Here is a 13,409-nt window from a genome sequence, read left to right as displayed (position 1 = left end):
TTTATTTCCCTGATTTCACTATTCTAAGTTACAAAAAATGTGATTTTAATTGGAAAAGAAACTAAACATACGGTACCTGTTTAGCGTGGGGATGTTCCCTCTGTAATTAAACAACCACAGTTAGTTACTGATAGGTTAGTGAAAGCCATCATAAAAGAATTGTCAGAGCAGATACAGACCGGACATGAAGAGCTCCAGCCTGGCAGCTCTGGCATTCAGCAGACATAATTAAGTGCTCATTACCCTTCACACACCAGGGTGCCTCGAAAGAGGCATACCTCTTGACCTACCTCATCAGAGCAACTGTTGCTGGAAAGGGTTGAAATGGATTACCATGGATTTTTAAAAATAAGTCTACTATAAAAAAATAATGCAGAGTGGTGATAAAACACAACCTCATGAAAATTAATTTAAGCTCTATGGACATGGCATATTATCTTAAGCTTCAACATGAAATGTCACTCTTGACAAGTCTTATAGAATCTTCTTTCTTATTCCTATTTTACTGAAAATTTACTAAGGAAGTCCAAAGAAGTTGATTCCACAGCCCCTCCCACCTTAACTGCTTTCCTAGGATATGAGATGAACTTATAAACTCTCCTCCAAAGAAAAGTAGCCAGGAATCTAGGTTCCCAGCTATCTTTTGTAAGCCCTTTTAACTATGTCTTCCTCCCACAGACCAGGGAGGTGGCGAGGAGTGGTGGGGGTGTTGGAAAGGAGGGTATTCGGTACTATGGGAGCTTAAAAAACTGAAAATCATGCAGAAATGTAATGATAAATGATTCTGTAACTAGAGTGATATACTTTGTTAAAATTAAGTAATTTATACTTTTTAATGATTTTAGGGTAATAATGACTTTTTAAGAGTACTCCAAGTTCAAAAACTCTAGGCCTCTCATAAATAAAACCACACCTAAATTTGGCTAGCCCTAGAATTTCCTGACCAAGTACTTGTCAAAACGATGAAAAAAAGATTAGGGTAAGAATGGAAACTGCAAGGCAAGTTTCCTGCATTCTCTTTGGTCTTTGCCACCAATGCTTTTTTCTCCCCCCACTCCCCCCCCCCCCCCCTTAATTTGATGTCAGTCATTTCCTCAACTGAAAAAAATAATAAAATAAAAAATCCTTATTTTCAATGTTAAAAGGGCAAAGTTATACTTACCACCCACAATTTAGGAGTACTGTAAGGGCATTGATTGGTTGATATCTTAACCTTCTAACATTCTTTTATCAGCATTTAATCATTGTTGGGGTTTTCTGGCACACACAGGACTTAATGGGCAGAACATTGTGGGTGGTGCTGATGATATGTGGGAAGGAGGAGAGAGGGAGGAAAATGATGCACTTTCCATGGCAGTGAAAAGAGCAGAATAGACTGAGCTGGCCATATAAATAAAATGCTGTGACATATCACTGCACACAAACTGTATACCTCATGTGATTTGTGAGTAGCAATGCTCTTTGCATCAAACCTGTATCACAGAGCTAATTCATAAGGCAGCAAGAGTAACCTCTGAGTGCAAAATCCTGCACCTTTGCTGTTTGGGTCCTTTGAGCCTCTCATTCAGGGGAAGGGGTTTCAATTTTCAAGAGATCCTTAGTTACCATGCACGTAGCCATCCTCAACCAGTAAAAAGTATGCATGGGTTCTAGAACAGAGGGAGTTGTAGCTAAGCAGAAAACTAACAGTAAACGCTAATGAGAATATAGGAATGTCTTTCTTTTAAGACATCAAGGAATCTAAAGAAAGGAGCTACCTGCACAGTCTCCTACCATGAACCTCAATTCAAAGAGAAGAATCCTACAACTGAAGCAATCTCAGGTTCCATCTATTCAGGTTTCTGGAATTTAGAAACCAGTATAATCTCTCTAAACTGTTAACCAATTTCTTAAACTAATAAAATGGTGCCACTGCTTCTGCAGCTACACTCTAATCCCTTAGGGAGTCTTCACAGAATGAGGGCCAAGTTTTTAGTAGAAAAGGGCCTGAAATGAAAAGAACATCACCAACCAAAAGCCAGCCCTTTTTCATCAGCAATTCTCAAGCTCTCATAGGGAGCCCCCTGCTGCTTTGTTATAGGAACCATGAGCCATCTACACAGTATGGGGTAAGAACAAAAACTCCCAGCACCTCCAGTTTTTAACAGAAGGGCCTCAACTCAATCATACAAGAGGTAAGTTTAGATGCAGCTTATCCTCTTTGACAGAATAAGAATCTGTAGGGCTGTACATGAGATGAGCAGGGAAAGAAGGATAAACTCTATCACCAGGTAAACACTTAACCATGTCCATAATGATCATTTATATATTGTGTTACCCTTACATAAGGAATATTTGCTCAATTTAAGAATATGACCAGTGTGAGGTGCGCCTGGGTGGCTCAGTTGGTTGAGCGTCCAACTTCGGCTCAGGTCATGATCTCGCGGTTCGTGAGTTCGAGCCCCGCGTCGAGCTCTGTGCTGACAGCTCAGAGCCTGGAGCCTGCTTCGGATTCTGTATCTTCCCCCCCCTCTGCCTCTGTCTCTCAAAAATGAATAAACGTTAAAAGAAAAAAAAAAAAGAATATGACCAGTGTGGGATACTGCACACTAATGTGATATACTAGAAAGTAGATCCATGGTCAACATAAAGATGAACAACCAAAGGAAAGACTGTATGTGAGTCAAATATGCTATTTATATAGCTTTTAAGAAGATAAAATCTACCACATTTCACTGCATACTCATCATGCAAAAGCAGTCAAACTACTCAATCTCTGATAAGGCAGTCAACTACATTTTCAAATACATAAATGGGACATGAATTCACTTTTCATTAGACATTTGCTGTTTAAGCTTTTGGAAGCACTTATAATAAATCTTCATTCACAGTGTTTTGATAAATACTGGAATCATTTTCCTTCCAGCAGATTAGCTCCATTTTACAGATGTGATAACTGAGAAAGCAAAGGGAATATTTTCCAAGGACACTGCTTAATATACAATCATAAACCAAATTCTATACATTTTCTCACCTGTTCCTGAGGCTAGCATTACACTTCAATGTAGACTAAATTTAAAGAAGGACAAGAGAAATCCTTTGAATTCTGAGGTTCTTGGCATTAAGTCACCTCTGATTTTATTGATCTGCCTGCACAGAGTGGCTGGAGAGCCTGCTTCAATATGAATGCAAAGTCAGAGTTGCTGCCTGTTAGCTGAACCCTCTTTATTTAAGGAACACTGACTTCTCTGGCAGTCACAAGTTCTCTCAGCCTTTTACCAGCCCTTCCAGCTGAATTTCATTTTGCTTGATTCCAGCTAGCCCTACATAAATCTTTTATCATATAAAAATGCTCCCAATTCTTTTGCCTTCTAACTTGAAAAAAAAAAAAAAAAGACCCTATATGAAAATGACGGGGATGCATGCAAACAAGCAGTGGTTACATCAAGCTGTGACTGAAAGCCAGTATAGGGCAAATCTTTTGAAGTAAGGCAGCAAAGCAGAATCAGAAGAGGTCGGCTGAATAACCTACTAGCAGTCGCTAACAGCACTACCATAGGAGAAAGAGCAATTTGGCTGGCTGTGACCAGTGGTGGTCTCCTTGTGTGACTATATTTCTGCAGGAGAATCCAAATCAAGAGGTGTAAAACACATCTGAACCATGTATTTCTACTTGGCATCTCCTGCACCACCTCCTTGCAGTTCAGATGCCCTGATTCCACTGTAGAGCTTTAGTTTACAATAAAATGATCATTGCTTCATTCATTTGCAGCTCCTTCAAAGCCCCTTCTTTGCTCTGCTGGAAGATTTTGCTCTTTTTGAAACAAGTATGCCAACAGAGCTGCAGCATATTACTGTTGCCTGCTGTATAATTAGCTACAAACCCACAGCACAAAACTACAGGGATTTACAGGTGCCCTGGATTCTGCTTTTCCTTCCCCCTGGAATCAGCTAGTCTTCTTTGACAAGAAGGGACCTTGGGCTACCCTAATGATATATTGAGAGTTTTAAACCCAGCTCTCCAATCTTACAAGTCTAGAGTGCCAAAATAACACAGCAGAGACTAGAAGCTGAGCCATGGATACAGGAAAGCACTTTGGTAAGCACTTAAACCTGCTGAGAATCTTCTCTTCTGCCAGATGCTTGCATCTTATCAGCAGACTACCCTGAATGAAGGAAGCAAGCACTGTAGGATTTTATTTATTTATAGCTCATTCTGGCCTGCTAACTACAACCAAGTGCTCCCACTGCTAAAAAAAAATGCTACAAGTTGGATGACTTTTGAATGTCTCAGTAAGATCCAAAGAACACTCTAATCTCTGGGTGTCAGAGATTATCAGAATTCTCAAGAATGGCAGCAGGCTACTCATTAGTCACATGGAAGGCTTCTGATTTCTAAACTTCCTCACAACCTTCTTTGTAAGAAGAAGGCTCAGCAGACACCCACCGACAGCTAAACATTGAAGGTGCCAAGCAGCCTAAACCGAGTCATGACCAAAACACGTGCTTTCAGGGGAAAGAGAACACAGCCAACCTCTTCTGGATGTGAAACATAAGAAACAGAAAGTGCGTGAATTAAAACATTATAACATAGAGGGCCAAGTTCAGAAGGAGCAAACAGCAGAGAAGGTGCAGTGCAACATGACTTAACTAAAGCATGAATTTCCATCTAAGAAATAGGTGGAAATAAACACCAATAGCTCCTCACCCATTTATATATGTACAGAAACATACAACAAAATATACTTCTATCTCCTGCATCAATTTTGATGCTTATTTGAATCACAAATTAAAAGTTAAAAAAAAAAAAAACAAAACTACGTTCACAAATGTGTATTACTTATGAAAATCATTTGGAGTTTTAAATTTCACACTCCCAGATTATCATAATATGCACAGCCACAGAGTTTATGGGATAATACTTTACATATGTTTGTATGAATACAGCTATATTTTAAAAGATCAAATACATAGACTGACTAAAGAACTTATTTGTTTACAGATTATTCTGACTTAATGTGCCCAAAGCTAAGTGAAATCCTAAATGTCAAATGATTCCATGAATTGTCAAAAGTAAAGACATTCAGAACGATGCCTTAGTTTAACAAGATTTTCCATCACCAGCACTAGAGAATGATAAACTAGGGTTTTGGAAAGGGAAAAAAGACAAACACATACACACACACCCCTAGGGCTCTAAACCCTGACTCTCACTAGAGAAAGGAAGAGAAAAGGGAATGCTGAATGATCTAGTCTGAGCTCAAGGATCAATCCATGTAAAATACTGGCTGAATTCACTAAAGAGCTGGGCTGATGGAATCTCAGACAAGAGAAATAAATCCTGAGTCTAGATAATAATAAAATGTTCTTTTAGTGAAGACCAGCTGTCCTGACGATTCCTACACCAAGAGAATGACTGAAAAAACTCACTTGGTTGTGGAGGGGCAGAGAGAGAGGATCCCAAATAGGCTCCACACTGTCAGTGGGAGCCCAATGCAGGGCTTGAACTCATGACCCATGAGGATCATGACACCTGAGCCCAAATCAAGAATTGGACGCTTAATGAACTCAGCCACCCAAGCTCCCCAAAAATAAAATCTTTAAAAAAAACCAACACAACAAAATCCCCTCTCCTCAAAAAAATTCTCATACAATAAGAAATAGCCTTTTTATTTTTATTTTATTTTTTTGAGAGAGAGACAGCGAGCGAGCACACAGAGGAAGGGGGAGAAGGGTAGAGGGAGGGAGGGAGGGAGAGAGAGAGAGAGAGAGAGAGAGAGAGAGAGAGAGAGAGAGAATCTTAAGCAGGCTCCAACTCTCAGTGCAGAGTCTGACATGGGGCTAGATCCCAGGACTTTGGGATCACAACCTGAGCCAAAATCAAGAGTCCGACCCTTAACCAACTGAACCACCCAGGCGCCCTGGAAATAGCCTTTAAATCTCAGAAGAAACACACCCACACCCACACCCACACACTACATATATAGGTTTCCTATTATGCTTAAGTCAAGAAAATCTCTGCAGTTTCTGTTCAAGTAAAGGGAATTTAAGAAGAAAAGGGTATATCTATACCAGAAGCTTCTCTGGGTGAAGCTCTAATAACTGGATCCTCTGGTAAGACCTACAGATGTCAAATAAAATTGCAACTACAGCTCCCAGAAAAAACTTGGAAGTCTTGGGTACAAGATCAAGAAGATAACACACTTGAAAGATTTTTTTTAATGTTTGTTTGTTTATTTTGAGAGAGAGACAGGAGTGTAAGCAGGGGAGGGGCAGAGAGAGAAGGAGACACAGAATCTGAAGCAGGCTCCAGGCTCTGAGCTGTCAGCCCAGAGCCCAATGCGAAGCTCGAACCCACGAACTGTGAGATCATGACCTGAGTGGAAGTTGGACGCTCAACTAAGTCACCCAGGCTCTCCAAGCAGATAACATACCTTACCTTGACTGAAGCCTACTTAGCAGGAAGGATGATTCAGAAAGTCATAGAGATTAGAAAGAAACTGTTCAGTCACCTCCTTTTTAAAAAAATATTTATTGGGGCGCCTGGGTGGCGCAGTCGGTTAAGCGTCCGACTTCAGCCAGGTCACGATCTCGCGGTCCGTGAGTTCGAGCCCCGCGTCGGGCTCTGGGCTGATGGCTCAGAGCCTGGAGCCTGTTTCCGATTCTGTGTCTCCCTCTCTCTCTGCCCCTCCTCTGTTCATGCTCTGTCTCTCTCTGTCCCAAAAATAAATAAAAAAACGTTGAAAAAAAAATTAAAAAAAAAAAATTTATTTACTTATTTATTAAATGTTTATTTATTTTTGAGAGAGAGAGAGAACGAGCGAGCACGAGCAGGAGAGGGGCAGAAAGAGAGGGAGAGAACACCAAGTGGGCTCCGCACTGATGGCTGCTAGCACAGAGCCTGATGTGGGCTCGAACTCACGAATTGTGAGATCATGACCTGAGCTGAAATCAAGAGCTGGACACTTAACCGACTTAGCTACCCAGATGCCCCCTGTTTTGTTTTTTTTTTTTAATATTGAGAGGAATAACTGTCCAATTATACTGAAACACAGAGTGTCAAGCAAAATTTCAATCAAAATAAATAAGCCCAAAGTCAACAATACATGGTATACTTAAATATCTGTTAAGAGGATAGATCTCATATTAAGTGTTCCTTCCACAATCAAGTAAGTTCTAAAAGTATTTGAAATGTCAAGCAATACAAAGGCCCATGATGAATTTAAACAAAAAATAAAAAGGACCAAACATGGTGGCCATACACTACCTGTTCAAAGGGTGTCTTCTCCCTTCTTAGAGGCTGCTCTTTTCATTGGAATTTGTGTTTTACCTACTGCACTAAAAATCAAAACATGTACCAATGGGACAGGTCTTCAATTCAAACAGTATCTAAGGTGTTTTTGAGAAAAAATACTTTGCTTCTGTCAGTTTGCAGACAGCCATGTTTCTTTCATCCCAACTCATGAGGGCTAAATCACTAGTCAAAAATAAACTGCAAGAATGGAATTTCACCAGGTGACCCCATATGCAACAAGAGACTGTGGTCTTGCTTTGATAACATAGCTTAGGAAGATACTCACTTCTAAGGATTGCTGGACAAAGTTAATCTACTTCAAATGAATGCCTAGCTAGGAATGTGAAAAACAAGCACCAGGAAAGAAAATGCAAAAACTGGTTTAAGAATATATCTGTTTTCTCCCCCAAGAATTTTTGGTTTGTTAACCCCAGGTGGTAAAAATATTGTAAATTCTGTTTTACATTGATAAGTAAAATATGTATATTCATATGCCTGTTCTCTGTCCTCATTGAATAATTTTTAAAAACTATTTCTTTACATGTTTATTTATTTATTTATTTTAGGGAGAGAGCAAGCAAGCAGGGGAGGGGCAGAGAGAGAATCTTAAGCAGGTTCCATTTTCACCATGGAGACTCGACACGGGGCTCGATCTCACAATGGTGAGATCATGACATGAGCTGAAATCAAGAGTCGGGTGTTTAACTGACTGAGCCACCCAAGGTGCCCCTCATTGAGTAATTTTTAAAGTATGCATAAAATATTGTAGTAGGGGCGCCTGGGTGGCTCAGCCGGTTGAGCGTCCAGCTTTGGCTCAGGTCATGATCTCAAGGTTCGTGAGTTCGAGCCCCATGTTGGGCTCTGTGCTGACAGCCCAGAGCCTGGATTCTGCTTTGGATTCTGTGTCTCCCTCTCTCTCTGCCCGTCCCCCCGTTCACACTCTGTCTCTCTCAAAAATGAATAAACGTTAAAAAAATTTTTTTTAATATTGTAGAATATCTATCTACACTATCAGATGTGGATAATTTCTATAACTAGTAAGAACAAGAAACCTAAGAATTAGAGGTATTTGGGTTTTTTTTTTTTAATCCATCCCAGGGGTACTACCATTAACATAAAACAAAGAGGGCTCAGTGTGACTGTCCTAATTAATTTTTAGTCTAGAGCTGAGCTGCCCATGTGGCTAGGAAGTGTTTGAAATAGGGCTAATCTGTATTGAGACATGCTGTAAATGTAAAACACATTCTAAATTTCAAAGACCGAGTATGAAAAATGAAAAATATCTCATGAATAATTTTTTATTACATATTGAAATGGTATTTTGGATATGATGGGGTAAAGAAATTGTGCAAGGTAATTTTATCTGTTTCTTATTGCCCTTTTAAATGTGGCCAACAAAAAAACTTACATATGTGGCTTGCATTGTATTTCTACTGGACAGTGCTGGTCTAAGTAGCAGTGATTCTTAACTGCAGGTGCTCATCAGAATTATCGTAGGAGCTTTTTCAAAAAGTGGTCCCCTGGAGCCTGGTTCAAAATAAAGCAGAATCTTGGTCGTCAGTATTTCAAAAATATTTCCTGGGGCGCCTGGGTGGCTCAGTCGGTTGAGTGCCCAACTTTGGCTCAGGTCATGATCTCACAGTTTGTGGGTTCAAGCCTGGCATCAGGCTCTGGGCTGACAGCTCAGAGCCTGGAGCCTGCTTCAGATTCTGTGTCTCCCTCTCTCTCTCTTCCCCTCCCCTGTTTGTCTCTCTCCCTCTCTCTCTCTCAAAAATAAATAATAAACATTAAAAAAATAAATAAATAATTCTGAGACTCATTAATTTAGAGGTTACGGGACATTGTGTCCTTGAGCTTTACAAGCTTGGGAGTAGAAGTAACACTGGTAGACTGTCTCCTGTAACTTATTTCTGTGGAATAAGAACCAATATGCTCATTGCCTGCTTGTTGAAAACAATAAGAATAGGAAAGAATAATAGTACTAAAGCTGGAAAAAAAAGTTGGAACTTGCCTCAAAACTAGTTAAAATTAAGAGACCCGGGAATTCTTTTATGAGATGAATAGGCCTATTATGTAATAAAGAATTTGACAAGCCTTTGTCCCTGGTTCCTGGGAGAGAAATTCTAAGTCCTTGGAATTTCTCAAAAGAAACAGAAGTATCTTCATTATTCACGAGCCCCTTGGATTACATCTGAGTTTATGCTAAGAGATGTGATAACTCAAGATAGGGGTTGCTCACTAGAAAGACCAACCTTATGATTAGAGGGTTGGAGGCTTTAAGGCAGCTGGACTTCTGGGGAGGGGAAAGAGGTTAGAGATGGAGTTTAACTGTGGTCTGTGATTTGATCAATCATGCCACTGTAATGAAATCCTGATAAAAACTCAGGACACTGAAGCTCAATGGAACTTTGTGGTTGGTGAACACACTGATAATGCTAGGAGGATGAGTACCTGATTCCAAAGGGAAAGAATGGGAAAGCTCTGTATTCAGGACACACCCAGACTTTACTCATCTGGCTGGTCCTGATCGGTGTCCTTTATAATAAAACTGTATTCATAAGTATAGTGCTTTCTGATTTTTGTAAGTTGTTCTAGTGAATTATTAAACTGGACAGGATGGTGGGAACCCCAAATTTGTAGCCAATTGGTCAGAAGTGCAGGTGGCCGGGTGCCCCACTTGTGGCCCCATCTAAAGCAGGGACAGTTTTGTAAAGGACCAAGCCCTTAACTTGTATTATGTGACCTAACACAAGGTGGTTAGTGTCAGAATTCAATGTCAGTACACCAGTTGGTGTCAGAATAAGGTCATACCTTCAAACTGTAATAAAAACATTTGTAAGAAAATATAAAACCTTATAAAACTAAATTCAAGTAGCAAATCTATGATATGTGAAAAGGCTGTACTCTAAAATTGAGTATATCGTTCTGTGATTAAATCTGATGGCACATTTTATACTCCGAAACTAACAAAAGGACTTTACATCTAACAAGGCATTGGAGCAATGTTAACATTTTTCTGGTTTTCACAAAGATTATTTTTACCTTTCCTCCTTTACTTGTCCTTACCTGCACCTTTCCATCACTGCTGCTGCTGCTGCTACTAACCCAACAGTTTATAATTTTATATACACATAACCAAAGAAGATTTGAGACAGAAAACAGGATCACAGTTCTGTTCAAGTCTGGTCTTTGGCTATTGGGATGTGTAAACCTTAGATGTCGGGAGGGGCAAATAACCATGTTTTGAAGCCATAACAGGAATAACCAAGACTCATACCCTTGAGATGGAAAGGTGAATAAGATTTCTTAGCAGTTAAGAAGCATTTCTCTCATTTTCCAGTCTACTTTCCTTCACGAAACTGGACACGTATCCTCAAATAACAAAGTAGGACAGGGAGAGCAATTCAAAAAGACAAGGGGAGCAATGAGGAGGGAAGGAAATCCGAAGCAGCTCTGCAGCCTGACTACAAATCACTGCCCACAGGGAAGAGGCAGTAGAAAGCAGGAAGAAAAGGAGAATGTCCTGAGAATTACAAAGAGCATTAAGTATAGCATGTAGTTCTCTACAATTATTCAAGGAATGCGGGAGAAGAAAGAAGACCGAGTGCTGAGCCCATGTGTGCTGTGAGTACCTCGCCGCTCACTGAAGGACAACCATTCGTTTCTAGAAAATGAGATTCTGAAATCCATGGAGGCAAAAATGTACCGAGAGATGCCTGCTAAATCAAGGATATATGCTTTTCTCTGCCAGCCATAAGGTATTTTTGAGGTAGAGATGTGAAAGGATCTTCTGAGACAAAGAAGAGAAGTACTTTTTCTGAAGATGTGTCCGCTCATCTGCTGACCTCTGCTGGATCAACAGTGGCATCCAGTGGCCAAAAGTCTCAGCACAGACTTCTTTGTCTCTAGGAAGGGTTTCTATTGCTTTGGGTGAAGTGGCAATTCAGAAACAAAACCATTTCTGTTGTCTATAACTAAGGATCCCCAAAGACACAGTACTTTGTAATACAAAGTGAAGAACCAAAGGCCATAAAGAAGAAATGGAGGGGGGCAGCTTAAGATTAGCTGTGGTATTTATATTTCCTGTGGTATTACTAAAATGAATGAAAATACAGGAGGGGATGAACATATCTGTGGGTGGGAGTAGGTAGGTTTTCACTGCATCAGAATACTTTAAAAATAAATCAGTATACAACATATTTTTATTTTAAAACGAAAGCAAAACTGCAACAAATTTCCATGTGCACATTTTATTTCTTAAAGGACTTAGGAAAGAAAAAATAATGGAATTAGCCTGGTTTAATTAAACAGTTTATTCAAATTTCAGTTTGCACCTGAAGTGTGATTTTTAAAAACTGATTTGATTTTCAGCTGCTAAATTCAGATGTCTGTTTTTAGGGAGAGAGCAAAATTGGCTCAGGTATAGCCTTAATGTATAGCAAATAAATAGAAAGGAAAAACATTCCACCCAAGATATTTTCACGTTCCAACTGCTTGACTTAAACTGCTAAAAAAGCGATTTTCTGGCAAAGTTCCAGTAAGTAAAATGCCAGTAAATTATCACTTAAAAAAAAGAAAGAAAAGAACTATGTTTCCTCAGTGACATAATACAAGCAAACATGAATGATGGAGTAATCTTAAAATTTTTATCTTACTTAGATTATATTTCATCTCTCCAGGTCAAAAATAAGAAAAAAAAAGTGGGTACCAAGAGGCTCTTCTCTCACAATTTAAATCTATTCATTTTTGGGGCGCCTAGGTGGCTCAGTCCATTAGGCATCTGACTCTTGATTTTGGCTCAGGTCATGATCTCACGGTTTGTGGGATCAAGCCCCATGTGGGACTTCACGCTAACAGCACAGAGCCTGCCTGGGATTCTCTCTCTCCCTCTCTGCTCCTTCCCTGCTTGCACACATGTGCATGCACTCTCTCACTAAAAATGAATGAATAAATAAATTTGTTCATTCTCTGCTCTATATTTCTAGCCAAAACCAAAAACCCATGGAACTGTCACATAGATTACTCTCAACTCTCATGATAGATCTGGCTGGCTCAGATGCACATCCCAGCTCAAACTCACCTGTTTGGATGCGATGTGGGCAGCATGAACTGGAATTCCACCACGCAGGTATTGTCCTTAAGCTGGCGATGTTGGACGCTGTTAAGTTCATAGGCAATGTAAGCCCTTCGAACATAAACCTGGTTAAAAAGTAACCCTCAATAAATACACTCCTTCAAAAACAGAAACTAAAAGATGGTTAGCCAGGAAAAAGATAGTCTTGAGAAGAGGGATGCAATGTAGAAGGAGGCTCTGTACATAAATAACTTGCTTTAATTAATAAAGCTGCAGTCTTAGGGCACCTGGGTGGCTCAGTTGGTTGAGCGTCCGACTTTGGCTCACATCATGATCTCACAGCTCGTGGGTTCGAGCCCCGCATCAGGCTCTGTGCTGACCACTCAGAGCCTGGAGCCTGCTTCGGATTCTGTGTTTCCGTCTCTCTCTGCTCCTGCCCCGCTTGCAATCTGTCTCTCTCTCTCTCTCTCTCTCTCTCAAAAATGAATAAACATTAAAAAAAAAAAAATTTTTTTAAGTTGCAGTCTTAAAACTACACCCATGACTATAAATGAAAATAAAACTGGGGCGCCTGGGTGGCGCAGTCGGTTAAGCGTCCGACTTCAGCCAGGTCCCGATCTCGCGGTCCGGGAGTTCGAGCCCCGCGTCAGGCTCTGGGCTGATGGCTCGGAGCCTGGAGCCCGTTTCTGATTCTGTGTCTCCCTCTCTCTCTGCCCCTCCCCCGTTCAAGCTCTGTCTCTCTCTGTCCCAAAAATAAATAAACGTTGAAAAAAAAAAAATTAAAAAAAAAAAAAAAAAGAAAATAAAATTAACCTGCCTCTGCTGGACACCTCTGGCTGGGCCATAAACCTTTCACGTGAACCCAAACTTAGGGAGAAGGTTTGATCATTAGTAAAAGAAAGCATTACTTCAGTAGAAGGTAAAATCAAGCAGTGAGAAAAATGAGAGGTACTGATCTGAGCCACCTGAGGAGTGAAGGCAGAAGACAGAAACAATTGTTGTACAGTTCAACTCATTTACTATCTTATATCTCTTCGTTTTGTTGTCCCACTACTCCAAATT

At 40.2% G+C, this 13,409-nt stretch overlaps 1 protein-coding gene across 22 annotated transcripts in view; it reads right to left on the bottom strand.

Moving 5' to 3' along the window:
* ACACA (acetyl-CoA carboxylase alpha) overlaps window positions 1-13,409 on the bottom strand; it is a 285,398-nt gene that overhangs the window by 124,007 nt on the left and 147,982 nt on the right. For 18 of the 22 annotated variants that reach the window (XM_086686727.1, XM_086686712.1, XM_086686732.1 and 15 more), the window contains 2 exons: window positions 12,354-12,472; window positions 77-100 (listed from right to left, as the gene is read on the bottom strand). In XM_086686727.1, the coding sequence (XP_086542853.1) occupies window positions 77-100; window positions 12,354-12,472 (143 nt within the window). The remainder of the gene's footprint in view (window positions 1-76; window positions 101-12,353; window positions 12,473-13,409) is intronic. The other 4 variants (XM_086686716.1, XM_086686713.1, XM_086686714.1 and 1 more) reach the window with 1 other exon arrangement.

Source organism: Puma concolor, chromosome E1 (genome assembly GCF_028749965.1).
Source record: "Puma concolor isolate L17-30 chromosome E1, mPumCon1.1.hap2, whole genome shotgun sequence".
Classification (NCBI taxonomy): domain Eukaryota; kingdom Metazoa; phylum Chordata; class Mammalia; order Carnivora; family Felidae; genus Puma; species Puma concolor.
Note: the sequence above shows the minus strand (reverse complement) of the source record. Positions and strands in the feature narration are given on the sequence as shown.